Raw genomic sequence first — 27,247 nt, 5'->3', positions numbered from 1 at the left:
GTCCTGTGTGAGTATAATCTCTTTCCTGCTGGGAGCCTGACTGATAGGGTATCTAGGGCCCCTTCCACATCTACTTCCTAAATCTATCAGAGTCCAGCCTAGCACCTGGCACTTAAAGGCTCAATAAATAATCAATATTTGATGAATAAATGAATCAATGGATGGATGAGCTGTGAACCCCCTATCCAGACTTCTAGGCTGAGATGCAATTCAGGAGCTTGTGCTAAAGCCATTGATACCACTCATTTTACTGACCAGATACAGGAGGCCAGGGGATCCAGGAAAGGCGGGATGCCCAGAAGGGCTGTCCATGGCTTGAGTCTGTTCTGAGTTAGAGGGACACAGACTGTGTTCATTTTCAGCTCTTCTGGCATTGTGGGTTTTTTTTTTGTTTTAACACTGGATCAGAATCGGAAATCGCCCCCATGTGATGATGGCTGGGGTGGAGTTTAACTCTTTTATTAACCCCATTTGGGATAAAGCTGGTTCCCACATTGTGGGCATAGTAGAGTCCTTGCAACAGACTACTAAAAAAAGGGAAGATAATTGATACCACCAGAAGAGACCTTCTCCTACTCTCACCCTGTGGGATAAAGAATTGTTATAGGCAATTCTCGTATCTTTGAATGTACTTTATTTAGGCAAAATTGCCTTTGGATGAATCCAAAGTTCCCAATCTCCATTTTATCAGCTTTTGCCCATTCACCTGCACCATATTAACAGTTCTGCATGGAAATGGGTGGCAAGCCCAAATTATTCAGGACTATTGAGTCTTTTCTGGCTTCACTATAAATTGTAAATAAGAAACAGATACGAGGATTGTGTCAAGGTGTGATGAAAGCTTTTCAAAAACGATAGTTGTCTAGGTTACTCAGCTAAAAAGAATAGATTGAGGGAAAATATGGTTTAAATGTCTGGATATTTTATTGGTGTTAGCTAGAAAGCATTTCAGCTATCCCATCTAGCAGATTCTTTCACAGTAATAAAGGGCCACTTGAATGGGATTGTCTTTGAGCTGATAAGGAAGATAATGAAACACAGTATATTAACAGAGTCTATCCAGTGGGGGAAGGGGGAGGGTTCTGGCATTGCTTATCAAAATAAGAAGAATGTACCAATTAACTGAAAAGATAAACTGCAGTCAAAGGAATGTTGTAGACCATCCAGAGGATATTAATACGATCTTTTGTGATTATTTTAAACTTTCTATTTGCAGAGAGCAGATATGGAAATTGGAATTTTTATTAGTCTTTCTGATGTAATGGTAAGAAAATCAAAGGGTTATTTTTGACTTTGTTAGAAAATGAAGCATTAGGTGAAATTTCTGACTTGTATGAAAGGAAATCTCTCACAGATGCAGGGGGAAGAGGTGGAAAAAATAGAGAAGCTAAATGTCTGTTATTTAAGCTGACAAATGACTTGGAATCAGGGGTTTACTGCCTATATCTCTTCAATAAAAATCACCCTAAAATTGAGCCACAGAATTCCCCCACTCTTATCCCAATCTCAATTCTGATCCACACATTCTTGGTCAGGGCTGCCAGTGATTTGACAGACACGTGACTGCTTAGGGCAAAAGAAAGACTTGGCAGAGGGTGGGGTCTTCCCTCCGAGGATGGAGAGAGGCGAGTACACAGGACAATGACTGGAGAACACGTGGAGGGAGAGCATCTGCCAGCTGGAGGCCCAGCAGTCAGATCCCAGTGTCCTCACACTGGTGCTCAGGGAAACTTGGGTAAGCCCTTTGCACATCAGAGCTGTATTTACAAAATGGCTAGACAATCACGCTCTTGGTTTCCTAAGCTTTCTATAATGCAAATGAACAGCGGCGCCTGCATGGGGGTTAGAAAGCACACATTCTGGGTTCTGATTCCTCCTCCTTCCATTACCTGCTATGTGAAGTTGGGACCACTTAACCTACCTGGGCCTCTGTTTCCTCTGGGCAGACAGAGGTTAACAATAATGCCCACCTCTATGTTACCCCTATGTAATACAGAGCTTCATCTGTGGAAGTTAGCATGTACACCTTGGTCATCATCTCTCAATCAGAAAAACAATGTTACAAAGCAATACTCCACAAGTTGCAGTGAGAATAAACAAACTGTTATGAAAATGTTAAAACCATAAAATATTTTATGTGCGACAATGAGAGATGCAATGAAGGACTTCTAACAATTTGTTATGGGCTGAATTGTATCCCCTCAAAATTCATATGTTGATGTCCTAACACCCAGTCTATCAGAATGAGACTTTTTTTGGAGACAGGGTCTTTACTGAGGTAACTGAGTTAAAATGAGATCATTGAGGCGGGCCCTTATACAATATGACTGGCGTCCTTATAAAAAGGGCACATTTGGACACAGACAGACACACCTAAAGTGAAAGCAATGTGAAGAAACCCAGGGAGAAGAAAACCATCTAAAAGCCAAGGAATTCCTGAGGCTTCCAGAAGCTAGGAGAGGCCTGCACCAGAGCCTTCCCTCACACCGCTAAAAGGAACCAACCCTGCCAACACCTTGATTTTGGACTGCTGGCCTCCAGAACTGAGAGACAATAAATTTCTGTTGTTTGAGCCACCCAGTTTGTGGTACTTGGTACAGCAGCCCTATCAAACTAATATACTATTCATTCCAGATTTTACAGATGAGAAAACTGAGGCCCAAAGAGGCATGGTGATTGGCCCAAGGTCACATGAGCCATTAATTCTGAGTCAGACCAGAATCTGGTACTTCCTGTCCCTGGAATAAAGGTCACTGCATTATAAAGGGCTATTAGTAAAAAGAAGGAGGTAGCTTCAGATACCAAGACTTCGGCTGCTACTTCTAGTAAACATTTGCCTGCCAAGATTTCACGACAAAACAAACACCAAGGCAGTGACCAAATGGCCAAGATTATGCTCTAGGTCTGGAGTCACACTTATGAGTCCAAGTAAATTTCCTTCCTGAGTAAGGAAGGAAAGAGGGTCCAATTGCTCCTCTCTTGTACCTCTGAATATCTGAGACTTGTCAATGGGCAAGCACTTGGGCAGCTTCTTCCCACTCATAGACTTAGGGATAGGTACACAATATTTAACAACAAAACCTGATATTCCTTGTCCCCCTACTCCCACCCCATTCCACCAATGTCCATCTCAAATTTGGCTACCTGTCTGCACAGCTGTGGGTGTTCAGCGAGGGCTCTGACCCTGTCTGACACTCTCCCTCCCACCTCCCCTCCTCTCCATCAACGAACAAGATAAATAACTTGTGTCCTGATTGCTCTTTCAATGCACAGGCTGGAGAAGAAATTATCATCTCTATGGAAGGGAAGCATGGTTAGTCAACCTGACATTGCTGTCATCCTAGAAGCTGGGCATGTTAATTTATTCGTGTAGAGCCTTCTGTTTTCCCTTATTCGTGTAGAGCCTTCTGTTTCTCCTGTCACTGGAACTGACTTCTTCCATCGGTCTAGCCCAGCCAGCAGCATTGAGACACAGAACAAGATACCTGTGAAAACCTGGGTGCACTAATGAAGGGCTTTCTGCTGCAGAATGGTGAACTCCTGTTGCCCAGTGCTTGAGAGTGTGATGTCAGGGCAGTGGAACATTTTTACAAGGCTGAAGAGCTAAAAATGAAAATGTTGGACAGTCATGTGCTACTTACAAGACACGGAGGTTCTTGAGTCCAGCAAAGTCCATCTTGGTGATCCTGGTGATATTATTTCTGTCCAGGTCACTGCAATGGAGAGCAAATCTGGGTCAGATCTTTGAAGGTTACGCTTACGGTCCATTCAACCCAGAACTGACTTGGATTGGAGGAACATTGCTTGTCAAGGAGGAATAATATGATTAATGATATCCCCTGAGCATGCCCAACTAACCTTAAGAATCTTGTATGGAATAAATTATCCATTATGTATGTAGTAGAGCCCTGTTATATTTAGCTGCTTGGCTTCTGCTGCCCCTTCATCAGGTAACAAATTTTCCTTGGGAAGCTCCCCTCTCCCAACTCTTAGATCATGCAGTGTAAGTTGACCCCTCTTCCCAGCTCCAGTGATGGGCACCTGATCAAGCCCAGGCTTACGAGCATCTTCACTCCTTCTGACTACAGTAATGGTTTCAGGAATGAATACATGATTCAAATTCCCAATAGCTTTCTCTCCACTGTGGTCACTAATTTGCTCAGCACTGCCAGAAGCCATCTTGCTACCATGAAGAGAGAGCGTTCCAGAATCAGGATACGAGAAAAGACCGATTCCTGCTGCTATCCTATGAGTATCTGGATCCAGCCATGCCTGAAGCCAGATACCTCTGTATCTGGAGATTACATGAGGCAGTCTATCCCATCTCCCTTATATTTTGGCTTAAACCAGTTTGAGTTGAATTTTCTATCGCTTGAAACCCAAAGAACCTTGACTGACTTTGGTACCTAAGTAGGTACTTGTCGTTTTCCCAGCTAGTTTGCAAATTCCCTGAGGGCAAAGACCTTACCTCATTTAACTCCATAGCTCGACATGATAGAATGTGTGCTTGGCACAGAGCGGACAGAGCTTTGCTAATCTGATTCATTAGGTACAGACAGCTACATGGATTACTCTTGCCTCAACTTCAAGGCTTAAGCTCCTGATAATGGCCTCAAAGAGAAGAATTTGCCATGGAAGAACTGAAAATGATATGGTGGCATTAGTGTTGGGGAGAAGAGGGCACCACAGGGGTAGGAAACCAGGATTAAGGAAAAACCAGAGTCAAGAATGAACCTGTGAACAACTGTATAAATATAGTGCTCACTAAAATTATCTAAGAAGACTGGATACAAACACAAAAAAGGACCACGAATAATACGTTACAATTCTTAATATGGGGTGCTAAACAATTAATTTCTATTTACCATGCTTCCTTATGAGAAACTTTTCAGAGTTTTGGCCAAGTTGGATTTTAAACCAGGTATCTATAAACTGGCTTAGCTTTCCTCCTAAACCTTTAGGTACTAAGAGGCCATTTCCCAATGATGGATCCCCCTCCAAATGTTCACTACTTCTTTGGTGTTCCTAATCGGGTCCTAAAGTTGCCATCCTGCAGTCATGTCTCAAAGACCTGAGTTCTACAGTTGCATAAAAAGAATAGGGAAAAAAACTTTCAGATTCTAGCACTTTGTTCTCCTAATATCGGAAATAACACTGAAATAAGAATCAAGTGAGTCCTTGAGTGACCTCACCTGGGAACCATCTCCCTTCCTCAACCAGTTTTCCACTATTTAAAATAGCAATCAAGGTTGTTTCTTAACCAGCCTGTGATGGAGAGAGGCAGTATTTAGGCTTCTCAGACTACGTTGCGCACTGGTAAAGGAAGATCAAGAACTACACAGGGAAACAGAGAAGCGATGCTGATGCAAGAGTTACACACCAGCACACAGACGGAAATCTCTGAGCTCACAATCACCACAAGCATTCTTCTCACCTCCTGTCTCAGTTGGGATGGATGTTTGGGGGCCTTAACAACTGCAAATGTGACAACACAACTAAAGGTTTAACTACTGGGACACGGCATGGCATCTCAGCAGCTTGTGCTAGTGGCTGTGGCACCAATATTGTCAATCAATATTTATTATGTGAAGGGCCACAAAGTGTGCTGCTGAACTGCTAAAAACTTGGGAGCAGGGGTATGGGTGGGGACTGTGGGGTTGCCCCAGCTACAGAGTCAGTGTTTGGGAGGCTAAGCTTCAGAAGCAAGAAGCCCTGAGTTCAAATCCCTGCCCTGCCACTCACTGAGCGACCTAAGGTCAGTTCACTTCATCTCTAAGGCTCAGTTTCTCCATCTACAAAATGAGGGTGACGATCTCAACCTCAAAAGTTTTTATAAGGGTTAAATGAGATGATGCATAGACAGTGCTTATCCGGCATTTGTCAAATATCCAATCATGACAGCTATTGTTACTATCATTAGTTGACTGCATCCCACCCCCCCCCCACCGCAATCACTGAAATTTCAATGCACCAAGAGCAGATGACCGCTGCACCCCAAACTCTGTGCCTAGAGATGAATCCTGGATCCCAAGAGACTCTGTTGGCGTGCAATCTTCCTAAAGGTAAAAAGGGGTGCATTTCTGGCTGATAAAAAGAGTGACAGTGCCATGAGTGTTCCCCTCGTACTGCCTCTCCCTCACGGCATTTCTATAACACCTATTTCCACAGTTTCTCCCCCTGCCCCACCCAAGAAACACACTGCCAGACTGCCAGGGAGAGGGTCAAGGAGCACGGGGCCTTTGAGGTGACACATAGCGTTCAAATCCCTGTCCCACCTCCCACTCCCAGCTGTGTGAGTTTGAGTAATTTACTTAATTTCTCTGAGCCTCCATGCTTTATGTAACCCTCTCCTACTTGCAGATCTTGGAGTGGTGAGAATGACAAAGCCTGGATCACAGACGTGCTTGGCTGAAAACGGGAACGAACTAAAGTGACACTGAGAAGGTGCTGCACTACCTCATGGGCCCATCCCCACTCCCACCACCCCCATCCTCCCAGTCCAGGCTCCTCTGGACCGTTAGCCACATTTCTCAGCCTTCAGCTTTGGCCTCTGGGAGAATCAGTATATCCCAGCCTAGTACGAGATCTGAACCATCTGCAGGCGTGATCCCACAAGGGGGATCCTGGCTGGGGAAGCAATTACAGAGTCTAGATGCGGGGTAGAGAAGTGGGGTCATTTAAAAATATGTCTGCAAATGGTTTCTTTGACACACCTACCATGAAGAGGCAGAGCCTATGCCCCTTTGCCTTGAACCTGAGCAGACCCTTGTGACTGCTTCGACTACAGGACTGTGGCCGAAGTGATGCTGCAGAACTTGTGAGGCTAGATCAGAAGAGGCAACGTGTGACTGCCTGGCTCTTTCCCAGAGCACTTGCACTGGGGCCCTCACCTGAGCTGGCATGTGAGACGACCAGAAGACCTAAAGCCTCCACCAATGAGAAATGTGAGGGGACGAGGGAAGGAAAGACAGACAGACAGACAGAGGTGCCTGAGGAGCCCCAGCTGTTCCAGCTCTGGCTGTGTGTTTTCACAGCCTAGAGGTCAGGCCCACACTGCACCCTTGAGATTCCAGTTCCAGCTACCATCTGGCCATGACTTATGAGAAACTCTGAGCCAGATTACCTAGGAGAACCACTCTTGAATTCCTTCCCACAGAAACCGTGAGAGAGAATACTAAAATGAGCGCTCTGTCTGAAACCATTAGGTTTCAGAGTGATTTGTTTTGCAATGATAAAGAGATGAAAGAAAAAGGAAGAGAAAGTCACCTTCCAAATATTTAATTTACCATTAACAATGGAACTCCATTCATGTGACTCTCATGGCATGTCCTTTCTGAAGCTTGCCTGCCACCCTTGAGACCCTTTGTCCTGTCATTACGGTCAAGGATGGCTCACAAGGGCCAAAGGCATCCAAGTCATTCTAGGGATGAGGTGAGAACTGGTCCTTCTCTCAGACTCTGAGGAGTAAAGACTGCATAATTAGGGTTGCCCATCCCTCCAAGTGGGGCTTAGGATACCATGGAATCACCCTGGTGTTATATTAGTAATCAGGAGAGTGGATATTGATCACTGAACATTGTGGCAGAGACTGGCATGTCCACCACACCATTTCCCTCTGTCTGGTGCACACAAGTAGACTACATTTCTCAGCTCCCCTTGCAGGTGGGTGCAACTATGTAACTGAGTTCTCATCATTGCTTCCTGCAGAAGCAACATATGCTGCCTTCAGGCCTGATCCATAAAACTTCCTGCCCAATCCTCCACACTCTTTCTCTTCCCACATCTTGGGCTAGATTCAGTAGATCCAGTGGAAGACTCCAAAAATGGCAGATAGAAAGAGCCTGAGTCCCTGAATGACTGCAGGGAACAGAAATCCTTCCTCTTCTGTCTCCCCATTTACAGACTCAGACATGTTCAAGATAGAACTCTTAAGCCACTGAAATTCTGGGACTATTTGTTATGGCAATCTACATTGACAAATGCAATATCTCTGAGTCAGTAGCTTTCCATGTTTTTTTTTTTTTTCCTTCTCTTTGCAACAGTTCTGAAAGGTAGCTGCTATTATCTTCCTTCAACAAATACTGAATACCACCTTAATAAGAACTGATATTTGTTGGGCCCAAACTACACCCCAGGCACTGTGCTAAAAACTTTACGTTCATTCTCTCTTATCCACACTGTAATCATTTGTGGTAGGTACCATCATGATCCCATTTTTCACCTGAGAAAACTGAAGCCTAATCTCCCCCACCTCCACCCTAGCTTATAAAATTTTACCAACAAAGTAGCTTTCTAAGAAGTCACACAACCAGTAAGCAGCAAAGGCTGGGATGTGAACTCAGACTCTCTGAATGCAGAAGCCAAGTCTTTTATGACATCATGCTGCCCCATCTATAACTAAAGTCTATGTATTTTCTACTGCATCATATTAACTGCTGACTCAAAGAAAAATGAATGAATAAATAAATAGAACAGAACAGAATAGAGCTGCCCATCCCTAGGTCTTGAACAAGGGGTACTCCTAGTGGCTTCGCTGCTTCCCACTCCAGCAAGATGGCACGTTCCCTATTCTGTCTCCCAGTGAGGTCTAGGCCGCTGGGAGTGCTGAGCCCCTTTGCAAACTCCAGGGGGAAGTGCTTTCTTGCCGTTTTGCTCAACATGGTTTCTGCCACGTTGCTCCATCATCTATCATGTTGCCTCCATAAACGGGCGCCTCCATGGTAATCTCCTGCATTGTTTTTCTCCAGCCCAAGCAGTGAATCATAAACCAATGCTGTGAGTTGCAACTTTGTGGTATTTTCACATCTGTTTGACACCTTGGATGGGGTGGGGAGGAAGAGGAATCCAGAACAACATTGGAAAAAATGAAACAAAAATGTTCCAGGGCAGGCCACTGTCCCTGTCTGGGCACATGTATATCCATACCCTCTTTCTGATTCATTCTGTGGCATTCCTGAAAAATTTTCTTTTTGCTGTGGCACATCTGGGAAGGGGAAGCAATAAAAACAACTCGTAGTGAAGCAGCAGAGTGTAGAGAAAAGGGCTTCAACTGTAAACCCAGAAGATGTGGATTTGAGTCCCCACTTCCTCAATTCTCAGCTGTGTAACTTTGGGAAAGTCACTTAACTCTGCTGAGCTCCAGTTGTCAGTGTTGTTGTTGAGACTTCTGTAAAATATGACCAAGAATACCAGCTCCACAGGATTATCATGAGGCTCAAGAGATAAGCTGTGTGAGCAAGTACTTTCTAAACAGCATTCGAAGTGGTTAACTTTTCACCCAGAGCTAACAACCAGCAGGGAGAGGATGCAGAGGTGGAGGTTACAATTGGCTTCAAAAGAGATGTTTCTCCGTGATAGTGAAACATAGAGAGTTAGAAAATACACCATCACATCAGACTTTAAGACCACCTGCCCCTTATACAGCAAGGGTATACACAATGATGCCTTCTGGGTTTCAGGAAGAAGATAAGGCGAATTCATGAGGGCTGCCTTACATGCGGAAGTTCCCTGTTACAGGGGGATACAAGCAGAGATGAGCAGTTAACTCAGGTTGGGCATGATGCCTAGGGAGGTACTTGTGATGGGTAGGAGGCTGAACTACATGACCTATAAAGTCCTGATAATTTTGACATCTCTAAGTCTCATATTTTGGGGGCCCAGAATCAGATGGGATTAAACAGTATGGCTTGGTCCTTGCCCTCAGGGAGCTTGGAGTCTAGTTGAGGAGATAGACTAAGAACTTATCAGATACTTAGAGAACAATGTAAGAATATGCAAAATTCAATGTTAAGGGATGTGGTCTAGATTCCCCAGAGAGTGGGCAATCAGAGACTTGAGAGCTGTGAGAGCAGGAGCTCAGAGAGAAGACCTCCTGGAGCAGATGGGACGGAGGCACGTGGGAGGGTGTTGACAGCAGGGGCTATGGTGGGACACCAGGGGCCATGGTGGGAGTCATAGAGAAGCAAAGGTCTGAGGACAAGGGCAGCAAGCTCCCAAACAAGCTTCAGATGGTGTGATGCAGTCACGTTCCAGATGCCATAGCCCAGTTTGAGGAATCCCGCTCAGAAAAGGGGATGGAAGGGCCAGAGTTAAGATGTCGTGTAGCCCAGCCTGACCCCTTGTTTACCACCAGCAAAGAAAAGGTTCCAACCAAACAGAAGAAGCTGGACAGGGGCTTTGGCCTCAGTTTCAGCTATTCGCTCTCCACCTTCTTCCGCCCCGGAGGCTGACCTGAATGGACCATATTCCAGGGCTGCCTCCATGCCCTTTTTCTTCTCTTTGAGTGGAGCAGGAGGTAGGAGGGAGGGAGCAGGATAAGGAGAGAGTATTCATTCTCTTAGTTCAATGTCCGCACCAAAGCTCATGGCTCCTCTTCATGACTGACCATTTACTGGTTCCAGAACACTCGGCCTCCTCTCATCTCTTACGGTTTGGAGGTGGCGACACTTGTTTCTAGGCCTAGTCCCCTGAATCACACCCACACCTCTGAAATAGTCCTCCCTTTGTAAATCAGCCTTCCTTGAGTAATCCTAATTTGAGTTTCTCCACCTGTTTTCTGTTTCTGACTGATAGATCATTCATTCATTCATTCAACAAATATGTTTTCACCATTAAGTTTCAGGTGTATTTATGCTAGGATACCACTGTAAACAAGACTGATATGGTCCCCGCCCTTCAGCAACTCAGAGTGTAGTGGGGAAAAAGTAGTCGATTACCACAGACTGTGATAAACACTCTACATCAGAGATTGGCAAACTTTTTCTTTAAAAGGCCAGATAGTAAATAATCTAAATTTCGCCAGCCATATTTTCTATCACAACTATGCAACCCAGCTTTGTAGCATGAAAGCAGCCATAGACAATACACAAACAAATGGGTATGGTTGTGCTATAATAAAACTTTATTTACAAAACAGGCTGAAGGCCAGATGTGGCCTGGGGGCTGCAGTTTACAGACTCGTGCTCTATACTGTGCCCAAGTATGGAGAGTATGGAGGAAGGAGGATGGAGTAATCAGGTTTGAAGGGTCAGGCAAGGAGGCAACACTTTAATTGAGACCTCAAGAATGAGCTGGCCAAAGCCAGGATGGTTGGCATGGGAATCTGTGAGAGGGAGGAAAAGGATTCCGGGTAAAAGAAACATCATGTATAAAAGCCCCGAGGCATTGCCTTAGGATAACTGCAAGTAGATTTGTTTGGCTGTTAAAGCATGTTGCAAGGGAAAGTAGGACATTCCATCTTTACTTCCATCCTTCCTCTTTCTCTCTCCCTTCCATCTTTCATTTCTTCCTATAATACCCGTCTATTAAACACCTACTCTGGACCTGGCACTGGGCTTGTGGCTAGGGACAGAGTGTTGAACAACAACAAAAAAGTTCCTTTCAGAGAACTTGTACTCTCTCAGTGAGTGTGGCAGACAGATTCCAGGGTGGCCACATGATTCCCACCTCCTGGTGCTGGCTCCCTTATGTAATCTCTCCTTGAGTGTGGGCAGGACCTATTGCCTTGCTTCTCACCAATGTAATCTGGCAAAGCTGACAGGATGTCACTTCTGTGATTACATTACATACGACTATAATGCCCATCTTGCTAGAGGATTCTCTCCCTTGCTACCTGTGATGAAGCAAGCAACCATGTTAGGGAAGCCAATCAGGCAAGGACCTGAGGGCAGCCTCCACAACCATCCAACAAGGAGCTGAGGATGACCAACAAGAGCCCAAAGCCCTGTCTAACAGGCTGCAAAGGAACTGAAATCTGCCAACAACCTCGAGAGCTTGGAAGTGAATACACCCCCAGGTAAGCCTTCAGATGAGACCACAGCCCCAACCAATACCTCAGCTGCAGCTTCCTGAGACCTTGAGGCAGAGGCCCCAGCTAGCTGTGAGGTAATAAATGGGAACTCTCAGGCTGCCAAGTTGGTGGTATGATTTTTACACAGCCATAGCAAATTAACACAGTGGGAGACAAGAGACTACAAATCAACAACAGAACTTCAGATTACAACAAGGAAATAACTTGGAAGCCATTTCAGGGTGAGGCGAGGAGAATGAAGGTAAGGGTGGGAGGAATCGGGGGTGCTAGCTGGGGTGGTCAGGAGGGGCTTCTCTTGGGGCGAGATATTTGGTCTGAGACCTGAAGGACAAGAAGCCAGATGAGGGGAGAGGCTGAAGGGAGACGTTTCTAAGTGGAGGAACAGAAGTGCAAAGGCCCTGAGCAGAGAAAGCATTTGGAGGCTTTAAGCAACAGAAAGGAGCTCAGGTGACTGGAGCAGAATGGCACCAAACGAGGTTATAGAGGCAGGTGGCACCGAGACTGTGGAACATCCATGTGGCAGACTTCACGCCTTCAGCAATCGGAACCCCAGAAAGGATCAAGCAGGGAAATGACTGATTTAACTCCCCTCAGCCTCTTTCCCCAACATTAATCTTGCCCCACCACAACCAGATTAATTTCCCCCAAACACCATTTCTTTTGCTGCACAACAGTACTGCAGCCAGGTGGATCTCATCGCTGTTCTCAGCTTGCCTCAATTAATTCTTACCTCTTTCCGTCCACAGACATTTCCTGAGCACCTACCAGATCCGGAAACTGTGCTGGGCGCTCCAGCGACACATACGTTCCCGCTACTTGCTGGGCTCAACAGCCCTCGACATCCTTTCTCCATCCAAATCCTACCACTATGTTATGGCTTGAATGGTGTCCCTCCAAAACACGTTGAAGTCCTAACTCAGGTACCTGTGAATGGGACCTTATTTGGAAATAGGGTCTTTGCAGATGTAATCCAGTTACAATGAGACCATTGGGGTGGGCTCTCATTCAGCATGACTGGAGTCCTTATAAGATGAAGAGACGGAGACACACAGGGAAAACGCCATGTGATGACCAAGGCAGAGACTGGAGTGATGCAGCTGCAAGCCAAGGATCGCTAAGGATTGCTGGCCACCACAAGGAAGGACTCTCCCCTACAGGGTTCAGAGCGAGCATGGCCCTGCTCACTCCCCCCGCCCCAGAGCTGTGATAGAAAACATTTCTGCTGCTTTAAGCCACCCAGTTTGCAGCACTTCATCACAGCAGCCCCAGGAAACTGATACCCTCTCTTTTCAGGCCTTGCGCAGCCTCCCGCCTCTCCTCTCTGCAGCACTCCCAGCCTCTCCATCCTACGCTGATCTCTCCCTTCTCTGAACTTCTGAACTTCTGCATCATTTAGCCTCTGCACAACTCATTTTGGTCTTTCATCACATTTCCTTCCACCTCGTGTGCTGCTGCCTGTTTCCTGTGTGTTTGCCTTGTCTCCCAAAGGAGTGTGAAGCTCCGTGGGAGCCAAGACCACAGATTATACTCCCTCCACTTCCTCCCAGACACCTCAGATGAAGTGAGGCCCCTTGGAGACACTCAGAGCCATGTACACTAGTTTTCTCTGGATGCTAGGGCAAAGAGGTGTTGTTGTTTGTTTGTTTTTTTTTAACATTTGTTAAAATGTTAAAATTTAACATTTTTCAAAACACTTTACATTTTGCTTATTAGGACTGTCAATTTTTCCAAAGCAAATATGTATTACTCATGCGCCCCCCCCACCCCCCTAAAAAAATGTTGAAAAAAGTGGTCCAGTCTAAATAGGACTTTCTCCATAGCTAAAGTGATCAGCAGAGCTAAAGCCATTCAAGACTCCAGAAATCTGGACAAGAGAAGATGCCCTTTGATGAGCCCAAGGGCAGTTCTTAGGAGCTCTCAGACCACCCTGTCCTAATGGGTGTCCTCCTTCCTTTGCTTCCTCTCCCCAGCCCAAAGGACCTAATGTCATCCATCCATCTTCCCTGATGGAAGAGAGAAAACAGCATGTGTTCAAGAACCATCAAATTACCATCCCACCAGGTCACAGGCAGCCATGTTTCCCTGCAGATCACCCTCATGGAGCTCCCATCCCATGCTTTCCTTCTCCTGACTTGCACAACAGGAGGCATTATCCAATTATTCTCTGACTTTTGCACTTCATTCTCATCAGTTACACAACCACATGTAAGTTTAAAAACACATAAACGCATTGGAGAGAGCAACAACTGAATTTTATTTAAAAAACTGGCTTCACACTACCTCAGTTGTTTAGGAACTAAGCCTCCCTGGGCTAAATTTCTGGCTTGGCAACATGCTCGCATATATAATTTTACACCTGCAAAAGTCTGCAGCCAGCACTGTGCAGACAGCTACCTGCAGGGAAGAGAATGGGCCAGACATAGGGGCAACCTGGAGGGTGGGATGTGGTGGCAGAGAGGGCCCTGCAAGAGGGAGTGGCGAGTGTGGGTCTCCACTCTTCCTCTCCTTGAAGCAGAAGGGCTCCCTGCTGGCCCCTGTCTTGCTCTGTTTAGCTTCATGCTCCAGCAGGAAAGGACATACATGGGGCATAACCAGCTCTTTGTTGGAGGCACAATATAACTTGCAAACTGGTAGCCCACGGGCCAATTCTGGCCTACAGACATGTTTAGTCTGGTCCTCAGAATGATTTTAACATTTGTAAATTAATTGCCAATTTGGGAGCATTTCATATACAAACCTGGAATTCTGGGCTGTCTCCAAAAAAATCAGATGATCTGATAACCCTGGGCCTTCATGGCTACTGTACACTGGAGCTAAAAGGCAGCTGCCCATTTTGGACAGGGCACGTTCTCTGCAATTCATCCATCTGAACTGTTTCCCTCACATATGTCACCTGCTTGGTTGGTCCTTACAGGCACTTGAATTTGAGATCCCTGCTCCAGAGCATAATGCTTAAGAAAGCAGGCCCAGAATCGGATAGGCTGGGCTCAAATCTTATGAGACAATGGTCTGATGTTGGGTAAGTTACTTAACCCATCCCTAAGCTTCTGTTTCCTCATCTGTAAAATGGGCATAAAAACAGTACCCACCACTTAGGATGTGAAGATTAAACGAGATGATAAAGTGATTCTAGCACAGGGCTGGTCATATAGTAAGTACTTGATAAGTAACCATTACCATCAATTTCCTTATTATTATTCATGCAAAACGTGAGCACAAATAAGATGCAGAAGGGGTTGGTGGGACCTCAGTGCTCAAGTAATCTTGAAGGGGCACCTGGTTTAACCCACGGCTCTTTGCCTAGATCTTCCTAGTCGACCCAGGAACATCCTTCAATAAAGCATCTGCAGAGAGAGCTCTCCCTTCAGGACACACCCAGGACATCCCAGTCCTCACTCTCAGAAAGGAAAAAACAAAAAAAGGAATCCTTCCCAAACCCTTCCAACGACAACTTAAGGTAACATTCCTTTCTGAGCAACGGTCTCCAGGTGATGACTATCAATGCAAAAGGCTGGACTTTTATGCTCCACTTTAGCACCGCAGAAATCTCAAACCCTTCCAAACTCTTCTCAGAAGGGTTCTCAAACCCTTCCCCACACTGCCTATAAGAGTGCATGAAAAAATGGCTCCGCAAATCCCTGAGAATCAGGAAACAGAAATCTCACAAAAGTCTGGGGTCGGCCTTTGGAAATGTGGCAAAAAACATCAGGCGCATGGTAACATAGGGACAACAGGGACAGTGCTATGTGTTCACCAATCTATTGCATGCTCCTCCCAGGTAAACAGCAAGATTAAAATTCCCGGCCGGCACTGCTTGCACCTTGAGGGAACCATGTGACTGACATCTGAAGGAAGGAATGTGGATGGAAGTGACATACGCCATTTCCAGGTTAGGCCATAAAACATCTTGTGCAACATTACATTCTCTTCCCTTTTGTTGTCTTCTTTGACATGTGCAGGCCATCTGTCAAAATGGTGGTGTCCCAAGATGAAAGGAATTGGGTTCCTAAGTGACTATGTGGAACACAGGCCACCCACCACTACCCAAACCAACTGCACTGGGCCACAATATGAAGAAGTGATACAATTTTATTATGTTTTGCCACTGATACATCTGGGTTTATTTGTTCCTGCAGCACAGCTTTGCCTGTGCTGACTGATACATGTGGCAGTTTGGCAGAGTCAGAAAGAAAGGCCTAAAATGGAAGCATCCATGATCTTTCTCTGTGCTCTCATTTATAGCATGACCTTAGAAAAGCTACCTCCCCATCTTTAAAAGGAGGAAAATAAACTGGTTGATCCCCCAGGGTAAGAATCTCATTGACCCTGAATTATCTGCCACAACAATTCTCATAGGCTTTGAATCCCGTTAATACACATTACCTTAAACTATGCATTTTTTAAGAAGGCCACCTAGGGGCCGGCCTGGTGGCGCAGCGGCTAAGTGCGCACGTTCCACTTCTCAGCAGCCCTGGGTTCACCAGTTCAGATCCCGGGTGTGGACATGGCACCACTTGGCAAGCCATGCTGTGGTAGGCGTCCCACATATAAAGTGGAGGAAGATGGGCACGGATGTTAGCTCAGGGCCAGTCTTCCTCAGCAAAAAGAGGAGGATTGGCAGTAGTTAGCTCAGGGCTAATCTTCCTCAAAAAAAATAAAGGCCACCTAAGTTCCAGTCAACAGAGGTACAAAAGCTACAGCCAGCCCACATTAGGGTCTAAATAACTATCTTCAGAATGAGTCACTCTTTTGCAAGAGCCAATGCGTATTGGGTGTTTACCACGTGCCAAGCACTATGCTGAGCACTTCACATTCGGTGCCTCTTGGAATCCTTACAACCAGCCTACGAGGTCAGTGCTATTATTAGGCCTGTTTTATGAATGAACAAAGGGAGGCACAGGGAGATTAAGACCCTTGTCTATGACCACAAGCTGATAAGAACCAAAGGGGCATTTATATCCAGTCAGTCAGGTATCGGTGCCTAAAAACTTAGCAATCAACTTGCAAGAAATAAATACTGAGTCCTGAAGGGTGAAAGACAAACTGAAATGATCTGATTAGTGAATTTTCATAACTTACGGAAAATTTTAGCTAAATCAATAAACTCAAAGTTCCCGGGAATCAGGGCCATATCTTATTTATGTTTGAATCCTCAGAGGTCAGCACATAAAAGACACAAATAAATATCTGTTGAACGACTGAATGATCTGGACTTGAGCTTTTCATCGACAGTTTTAACTGAGTTACATTTGTCCTTCATTGACGATGACTCGAGCCCAAAGTCAATGTCCAGGTTTCATTTCTATCAGTAAATCTGGGCACCAGTTAGAATTAGAGGGACCATATAATTTATCAGCCAAACTTGAATGCTTTTGTGAGTCAAAGGCGTCACCACTAATAATTACACCACAAAAATAGGCAGAAGTTGGGGACTGTCCTGAGAAAAGCAACACAAATGGTATTCCTAACTAAAGCCACAAAATACCCACAATAGAGGTGAGTGACAAAGGAAGTGCTCCCCAGGGGACCTTGTTGCCCACCATGTCTTTGTTCTTAAGGAGCCCCCCTTCTTGTCCACTTGGGCTGCAGACCACTTCAAAGTCTATGCTATTTGCAGGACACATCGTGGTTAAGTGTCATTCTCTGAATGGCGCACACCTCCAAGCCCGACCAGCCACAGGGCACACAAACTATTAACTTTTAATATAGTTGCAGTAGTCACTTTAAGAAAACAGGAAGGAGCAGCCCAAGGAATGCAATGATGGCTGCAGGAATATAAACATGGATTGCACTGGAACAGCCTACATACTTTGTATAAACACTAATAAAGTGAGTTCAGGCTGAGCTGTGACTTTAAAGGAAATTCTTCCCCATAAACATGTCCTGCCATGCCCTAATAACTCTTTAATTTGATGCACATTTGGGAAGGATGATGCGAAGTAATCACAGAATAATGTTAAGGTCTGTTGCAAAGGAGGACTTGGGGGGGTGGCGGGATGTGATGCAACTTGGAACTAACACATCCACCAGAGAGCTGGCTTCATCGCTCATTTCACACATGGAGGGAATTTGCCACGTGACACGCAGGAAATCAGAGACAGGTCTTTGCAGGTTCAGCACAAGATCATTCTGGGTGTCATCTGATGGCGCCATATAAGACTCCTGGCAACTTGATTTCTGGCCTGCCTTCCCTTACTGGGGACAGCAAAAGTGGCTTCTAACTTGTGTGTGGACTCTCCATTCTAGACCGAGGCTTTTCAAATTTCAACTGGACTTTAAGCTCCTTGAGAACAGAGAACACTTCTTGCACATCTAGGCATCACCCATGGGGCTGACACAGCCTTGCACCCCAGCAAGAAAGCAGAACGGCACAGACTTGATGACAATCAGTCCAGGAGTTGCAGCCTCAGGGTTCCCAATGCAGTTCCTTGACTTCCTAATTGTGTGGTTTGGGTAAGCCACTCTTCTCAACTATAAAAGGGGTTAATACCACTTGATGAGCCTTATGGGGCTTTGGAGATATCAAGTGAAATATTGCAAGAGAAAGGGATTTAGCAATTAAAAGAGTTGTACAAATGTAGAAAATTGTTACTCCTAGGAAAACATAATAATGAATAATAATAGTAAAACAGTTTTGGGGCCAGCCTGTTAGCATAGTGGTTAAGTTTGCGCACTCCACTTCAGTGGCCTGGGGTCTGCCAGTTTGGATCCTGGGCACGGACCTATGCACCACTCATCAAGCCATGCGGTGGTGGCATCCCACATGCAAAAAACAGAGGAAAATTGGCACAGATGTTATCTCAGTGACAATCTTCCTCAAGCAAAAAGAAGAGTGGCAACAGATGTCAGCTCAGGGCCAATCTTCCTTACCAAAAAAATAATAATAATAAAACTTTTTCCATGTATTGAGTTCTCATGATGTATCAGCACCGTTCATCTCTTTTGAGTCCTCACACCAATTCTATGAGGTGGATACTATTATTATCCTCATTTTACAGGAAACTGAGGTCCCGAGAGGTTAAGTACCTTGCCCCAGTTACATCTTCTCAGTATTATCCACATGGTAATGATTCTGGAAGGCAGAGCTGGATTGTCAGGGCTCCCTGCTCTTTGCTCCTATACCTCCCCAGCAATGGGAGGAACTGAGTCTGTCTACTTTATTATGAGCAACAAGAAAGCAAGGTTGTGTGGGACTCCCCTCCTTGTCTCCAGGACCCAGTGAAGGACTGGTGAGTTAAGGCTTTTGGATCAAATGATGGCAACTCCTCCCTCTCACAGCCATGCTTCTGCGCGTATACCAACTCTTGGCATCCACGCTTAACAGCATTTGGCCAAAACACAACTGATTTGATTTTCATCCAGATACATGGCACTGGTCCCTCAACCCATCTTGGTTCTCTCCCTTCACCAAGAGGCCTCAGCCTGTGCCCTGGCCATCTGCAAGTGCAGCTCAAACAACTCATCCACCCAGGCAGGTCCCCCTCACTCACCAGGCTCATTCGAAGCACTATGCCTTTGCTCAGGCAAGTCTCCCATCTGTAATGCCCTCTCCCATGGACCAAAATGAACTACAGCTGTCAGGAAGCTTGGCTGAGGCATGGGGCCCACTTCAGTAGCATGCTGAAGAGGAAGAGCTGGAAAGGAAGAGACTGTCTTTATAGGGAAGCAGTGGGACTGGGATGGGCCCACCAACCCTGTTCAGGCAGGAGCCACCCTCCCCCACGTGGTGCTGATAAAATGCCAAGGGACAGGAATTAGGCAGGGAGAGAAAAGGGCCCATCTGATTTTCCAACCAGTCTGCATGTCCAGACCCGAGGAAGGCAAATCTCCCTTTCATCATCCATGAAACCATATCTTGCTTATTATGACAATTTTAAAAACGGCTCTGATTATTCCTTTGAGAATCCAATTTGTTTCCTTTGTAAAGAGGAAACAATTCTCTTCTCAGTTTGGGAGGTGGGGACATTCCACTTATCTTCAGGGGGGAAATCTGTTTCCTATTACAAATCACGTTCTGTAGGTCTATTTGCGAAGAATAAATCTCTACACTTCACGTAGAAAAAAAAAAAATCTCTCTTCACTCGCCTACAAACATCCACAAAGGGAGGCTCCTGCCCTCTTCTCAGTCATTGTGACAAAGACTGCATTTCCATCTCTTGTTTTGAAAAAGGGAAACTTTTTACTGATTCTCTGAAAATCAGTGGTATCCCTGAGTCATTCAGCATACCTGAGAGAGCCTACCACGGAGTAAGTCATTCAGTCAGCACTGACAGACGGAGACTGAGTGCCAGGACTGAGAGAGACCCTGGGAAGGCACGGATTAAAATAAAACATAACCTCCAATCCCTCACTCTAGCAATGGGGTCAACAAACAAGGGCCCACAGGCCAAACTAAGCCTGCTGCCTGTTGTCATCAGGCTCACAAGCTAAGAATGTTTTTAAATGATTGAAAAAGATCAAAAGAAGAAGAATATTTCATGATACATAAAAATTATATGAAATTCAAATTTCAGTATCCATAAGTACAGTTTTCCTGGGACACAGCCACGCTTATCCATTTACAGATTGTCGACGGCTGCTTTCACGCTCTACAGGCAGAGTAGTTGCAACTGAGACCGTACGGTCTCCAGAGCCTAAATATTTACTGTGTGGTACTTTACAGGGATTGTCTGCTGACCTCTGAGCTAGCAGCTTATAAAGTCCAGTAGGGTCAAAAACAAGCAAATGGCAGTTTTATCACTGAATATAATGTCTCCCCCATAATTCCTATGTTGAAGCCCTAACCCTCAGTGTGATGGTACTTGGAGGCGGGGCCTTTGGGAGGTAATTAGATTTAGATGAGGTCATGAGGATGGAGCCCCATGATGGGATTAGCACCCTTATAAGAAGAGGAAGAGACAGCAGAGTTCTCTCTCCACCAGGTGAGGACACAGAGAGAAGGTGGCCAGCTGCAAGCCAGGAAGAAAGTTCTCACCAGAACTCTACCATGCTGGCACCCTCGTCTCGGATTATCAGCCTCCAGAACCACGAGAAAAAAATATCTGTTGTTTAACCCACCCAGTCTGTGGTATTTTGTTATGGCTGCCTGAGCTAAGATAGGCAGTAATCACAACAACAAGAAGAAAAATCACAACGACATTAACATGGAGGGTGACGCATAATGGTTAACTGTGGGCGGCAGGGCCAGACTGAAGCTTACTCTGTACTTGGCAGACCGACCTAGTGACATGATCTGGGGAAGTTATTTAAACTCTCTGAGCCTCCACTTCCTTATCTATAAAGTGGAGATAACCACAGTGGCCTCCTCCTGGGGTTGGACTGAGAATTAAGCAAGTTTATACATCTCAAAAGGATAAAACAACGCCTAGCCCATAAGTGCTCAATATCTCTTTGCTCTCGTTATTACCAGTACTGCTGCTTGCACAACTCCAGGGGGCGTTGTTCAAGAGTACACAGTGAGAATGGCACCCTGGGAGCACAGAATGCGCATGGTGACCCAGGAGTTCAGGAACATAGTGGCTTTGTTTAGAGCTAATATTACAATGATGCCTGCATGGAGTTTTGACGAAAGAGAAGGAGCGAATACTTCATTCCAGATGGAGTAGGGAGGTCCCATGTATTTTTAATGCCACATCATTCCCTCTTCTGTTATGAAAGAGACCCAAGAAGACAACTTCAAATGAGCTGTGGGGGACTTCAGTTCAGACTCCCAACCTCCACGCCAACCTTTCTTCCAGCCCACAGCCCCTGCTCGGTCATCCTGGGGTGGCTCTCCAGCACCCATCTCTGCGATTACACCTTGCTCCCGGCCCCTCAAACTCTCAGGCTGTGGGCTATTTTAAGCCCAAATTAAAGACTCTCTCTCCTGAATGGCTGCAATTTTCAGTCTGTGGTTTGTTCCCTCTGACGTGGCTTGGGGCCATGGTATTGGGACGTGGGGTGCTACAAGGGGGTAAATTGTTTTAGGAAGGAGGCAAGGGGCTTTGCAGGAACTATTTCACTGCAACACACTCTCCATGGAAAACACAAGTACAAATAAAAAGTAAACAGTGGGAGAGTCCCATATATCTGGGGAAAGATGCTAAAAATAGCACCACGACAAAAGCAAGAAAGCTCTGAAAGCTATGTAGTGCTTCAAACCCCAGAGAAAGGGACTTGTCATTACTTCCATGAGCCCAAGTCTGTGTTTCTTCATCAGCCTCTTGAAGGAAAGACCCTGGAAGCTGATACAGGCCTCTTGATCTACAGAAACCTTGCCACAGCCCTTAGCATTGCAGGATAGAGTTCAGAAGGCTGAGAGCACAGTCACAGCCTCCAGGGCCTCCCCCTGGGATATCTGGGTCCACAGTCCAATGATGGGCAAATGAGCACAGTGCCTGTGAAAGCAGGCAGGTGAGGAAAAAGGGAGACCAGAGGGAAACTGGGTGGGAGCAGGGCAGAAGCCCACCAAGCTCTCCATGTCCACATTCTCTGGCTGGGTGGCATCTAAGCTGGAGGAAGCATAGAGAAGAGTGCTCAGGACCCCACTCTGTTCCTTCTCTTTGTCCCTCGCTTCTCTCGCTGCTAAAAGGGCAGAAAGGGAGAGATGAGCCTTTAAGTCACACTTGAAGGGCAGAGGCACTACAATTCCTTCCCTATCCCATTTGTAGCCTCGTCAGATGCCTCCACCCTCACCCACCAGCCCACGTCAATTCCTGATTTGGCTAGCTGCATTCTGGAAGCTTTCTCAGATGCTCAGTCACTGTTGGCTCCTTAAGCAGCCGCTGCAGATGGAGCTGGCTCCAGGAGAGAATGTCTCCAGGATCGTGAGTCCATTCTAGGCTTTGAGTTTCCAGACCTCACGCAGACATGAGGGAGAGCCTGTGGCTCTTTAGCTGAGTGCACACCACCCAAAGTGGCTAGCAGTAGGTGTCACATTGGTTGCCTACCATAGAGTCCCATTGTACAGACCCTGTTTTGTTTGCCTGGCAAAGAAGGGTTTTAAAAAAATGACTTTTGGCTGGGCATGTGGTCCAGTTCACTTATGGCCCCATCACCCCCCATCACTCCCTATGGCTTAACAGGCAGCCCAATTCACCCATTGATATTACCTGTCTGGCCCAAGTAGGTAATTGGATTTGATTCCAGACTGTATAAAGACTAAATGCTTTCCTAGCTAGTGTAAAAGCTCTGTTAGGAAAGGAACCAAGTCTAATGCACCAATCTTTGCTCCAGTGCTCAGCACAGCACCTTCCCCAACGCTACTTCTCAAAGAACAGTGGGCCATTCGAATGCACTGAAGTGATCCTGTCTCGTGCATACATTCTGAGGCCACATGAGAAGAGAGAGGAGAAGGGAAGGGACTGAAAATTACTCACCCAACCATCTCTCTGGGAGACCTGATCCTGCAGGTCCACTGAAGCACACCTCAACTTCCCAGGGACAAATTGATGCAGATGGCTGTAGGTGAGCCAAACCCTGGCTCCAATAAAATTGAGAACAGCTGGCACTTCTGAATACCCTGGTCCCCTGGGACTGGGCTGCATGCACACCGGTAAGCACCAACCCATTCCCCTTTTTCTTCTTGTCATGCTTAATTACACCGGGATTGTGCTGAGTCAAGCAACCTGCTGGGGTGGAGGCCCAGGCATGACCTTTCCCATTGCTCTCAGCCAGCTTGTGGGTCTCAAGTGGCCGTGTGCATTTCTACTGAGAAACCCAAGAATAAACTCAGCACTGATGCACATGGTGCCAAATGCTAAGCCCCACACCTCAGCCCCTGGGAGGATGGCCCCTTCTGAACCAAGAGTGAACAAAAGGGCCTTGCAACAGCCACACCACCTGCATTCAGCCCACCACCTCCTGCCTTCAGCCTTGAAACAGAGCCAACCTCGGCCAGGGAACGTGGCAACTAGCAGTCAGCCAAAGGCAGCCACTGGAGAGGGAGGCAGGCATGCTTGCTGTTCTCGAGTACCCTCTGGCTTTGCCAAGTTTTTACCCAAGGCTTGACTTCCAGGCTCTGCACCCTCATCCCAGAGTCAGAGCTGCTCACTCTGCCCATCTCAAGAAGGAGCACATAGCCCCATGCTACTCCACATGTGTTCACCTCTGTGTGTATACATGCGCAGTCCTCTGTAAATGCCCAAGAGAAAATCGCACAGCAAAATGCTCTAGATCAGGGTTCCCAACCTTGTCTGCACATTAAAATCACCCAGGGAGCTTTCGAAGTCTTGCTGCCTGGGCTACACTCCAGACCAAGGAAATCAGAATCTCTGGGGATAGATATCAGGTATCAACATTATTTTAAAGTTGTTCAGCTGATTCCAATATGCAGCTAGGGCTGAGAATCATTGCTACAGGTGGACTAAAAGCCCTAGAAAATTCTATTCACCAACCTATGATTTGAGGCTGAGCTCACAAGTTGGAATCGGGCTCAAGATATCAGGTAGACCCTCAAGCTGTTGGCCACAAAGCCTCAGAGATCGGTGATATTCATTCAACAAACACTACTGAGCACCCACTATATACTAGGCCCTTTACTAGCTATCTAGAAATTGTCTCAAGAGCTAAACTCCCAGAGTTCAACTGCCTTGCAATTTGGGTCTTAGCGAGGTTGGTCTCTGAATCAACCAACCAACCAACCAGTTGACATTTACCTAACACCTAGTGTGTGCAAGGCTCTGAAAAAGGTGCTAATAAGCACAAGGTAAAATTCCTAACCTCCAGGAGTTTAAACCCTAAATGGAAAAGACTAAGAATTTTTACATTGAGAAATAAAAACAAAACATGTTACATAAGGGAGAAATGAATGTGCGATCGAACAATTCAAAATAACAAATAGATATCAAACAACTACGTTGTGCCAGGTACTGTGTAATGCTAGAGAAACAACAGAGACAGGATACCTGTCTTCAAAGAGCTTGGACTAGAGCAGTGGTTCTTAAAGTGGGGTCCCCCAGGCAGCAACAACAGCAACACCTGGGAACTTGTTAGAAATGCACATTCTTGGGCCTCATCCCAACCTACCAAATCAGAACCTCAGGGGGTGAGGCCCATCAATCTGTGTTTTAACAAGCCCTCCAGCTGGTTCTGATGCCTGCTCAAGTTTGGGAACCCCTAGTCTAGAAGACTAATTCATGCTACAGGAGTTGGAAAAGGGAAGACATCTCCTTGGGTCTAGGGTTGATGAAAGTCTTGAAGGATTTGAATCCTGGCTCTGATGTAATTTTGGAGACCTTACTCAACTACTTTAACTTCCTTATGGCCTTATTTTGTCAACTGTAAGGTAGCAATAAGCAGGAAGTGGTAATGAGGTCTACCATGTGGAGCCGTATGAAGAGTACATTGGATAATGTGTACAAGCCATCAGGACAGTGCCTGGGGCCTAGAACATGCTCAGTAAGTGATCTCCAGCACTAGCAGTCATGATACAAGGGAGCTGTTGAGCAAATGAATGTTGATGAAATAAACGAAAGAATGAATTAGTTAATGCATGATTGATGGGGACTGGATTTGGCAAGCCTGGAAAAGCAACAAAGAATGGAGACTCCATCCAATGGGCAAATGGGAAGATGTTCAAGATAGGAGAAGGGCTTCTAAGACTGAGTGGTCAGAACATATGGCAGATCTGGAGTCTGGCATCTTCTTGGCTCAGCTTCCAAAGCAACCCCTAGAAAGGCTTCCCCACCCACAGCAGCCTGGGTACTGGCTGTGCACCTGGGATCTAGAGTCAGACTGCCTGGGTTCAAGTACTTACTAGTTGAGTGGTCTTGGGTGAGTCATTTAACCTCATTAAGCCTCAGTTTTCTCTTCTGAAAAATGAGTATAATAATAGTACCAACATCATAGAGTTGTTGTGAGAGTTGAACATGATATCGTGCATAAGGCAGATAGCTCGATGCTTTAAACATACTGAGCGATCTCTAAACGTTAGCTCTTTGTCTCATGGCACGCAGCTCTGCTAAGTTATCGCCGGCTGGGAGTTTTCGGGCAGACCAGCATCAGGATGCTCTAGTACCGGATCCAAATAGTACAAAATCGCTGCCTACTTGCCGCTTGTGTGCAGGTGCTTCTCAAGGATAGATGCTGTACACTTGAACCCTGGGACATAGGTATCATTGTGCCCATTTTGCAAATGAAGAAACTGAAGGTTAGTGACACATCAAAGTTATACAGCTATCAAGCCTCAAAGCCTAAATTCAAATTTAGCCCTAATTCCAAACCCATGGTCTTTCTACTACTACAAAACCACACCCGGACTTCCCCAAGAGGCTGCCTAAAGACCTCTCCAAACAGGGTTCATCCAGGGGCAGTCACAGAGGGCCAGGCTCTTTCATGGTGTCACTGTGTCACATAACACATCAGAGGGGATATGGCTCCAAACTCAGAGTCTGGAAGAGGGAAGTCATAGGTGGGCTGGGGGCAGGATGGTGGATGCAGCAAGACATTAGGCTCTTGGATTCTAACACTGCTCTCTCCTTGCTAATAACAATTATGTCTGTATATTGCGTGTCTGTGTGTCTGTGTGTGTTTTGGTAGAGAGGCGAGGGGCATGGGAGAGGAGGGGAGACAAAGACTTTCCTTCCCAATCCAAAAATGGTTACCTAAGCTAAACACAGAGGGAGAACAAGTGAATGCAATACAAAATTCACGTCAGCTCTTAGAGACCATTTTCTTCATCGAAAAGCAGCATTCTGGCCCATGAAACAACACAGCAAGATGAATCCCTTTTATTTCCTCCCAGGTCCACCTCCTTAAATGCCAAATTGTGGCCTTCTTTCGTCCTCCTCCCAGACACCAGCTGTGACTCTGCTAACGGCCAAGGAGATCCGTAGACCCATAATGCCTCTTCCTGAGGATTCGAACTGTGTCATGAATAAACAGACAGAAGTGTGGTTGGCCTCCTGTCTTCCCTCGAGAGCTTCTAACAAAGATTCCTAGAGTCCAATACTACCTTGGACATCATCCGCTCACCCCTTTGGTTCAATTGGCGCAAAGAGCCACCTGGATGCTCTCAGCCCAAACAAAGACAACACAGCCTGACTGGGATTCTGAGTTTTTATAACAATTACTAACAACTCTCTCTCTCTCTCTCAAGTCTTATATTTACCTGCAACAGGCCATGTTACCTCCAGCTGACCCCACCTGCCAAAAATATAACTGCATTTTCATATTTATCATCTTTGTGTTCCACAGTTGCCATGGTAGTAAAATGTACACTCAACAGCCTCACTGCCACGCTCAACTACAAATGGAATTAGTCTATCCCAGTTTGGTTCAGCAAAAAAAAGAACTGTGCATCTACTAGATGCCAGGCTCTGTGCTGGGTATAAGGGCCGGGTGCTCAGACAAATCAGAAAGGGATTTCTGTAAGATTTTGCTCCTTTACAAAGCAGAATTTTTCTCTTGTGATGAGATTGCCTTTTTAGAAAATTGTGGTAAAATATATATACATACAAT

The 27,247-nt window shown here is 45.9% G+C and overlaps 1 protein-coding gene across 1 annotated transcript in view; it reads right to left on the bottom strand.

Moving 5' to 3' along the window:
• SLIT3 (slit guidance ligand 3) overlaps nt 1-27,247 on the bottom strand; it is a 587,735-nt gene that overhangs the window by 538,436 nt on the left and 22,052 nt on the right. The window contains exon 2 of the mRNA XM_070569056.1: nt 3,642-3,713. Coding sequence (XP_070425157.1) covers nt 3,642-3,713 — 72 coding nt within the window. The remainder of the gene's footprint in view (nt 1-3,641; nt 3,714-27,247) is intronic.

Source organism: Equus przewalskii, chromosome 13 (genome assembly GCF_037783145.1).
Source record: "Equus przewalskii isolate Varuska chromosome 13, EquPr2, whole genome shotgun sequence".
NCBI lineage: Eukaryota > Metazoa > Chordata > Mammalia > Perissodactyla > Equidae > Equus > Equus przewalskii.
Note: the sequence above shows the minus strand (reverse complement) of the source record. Positions and strands in the feature narration are given on the sequence as shown.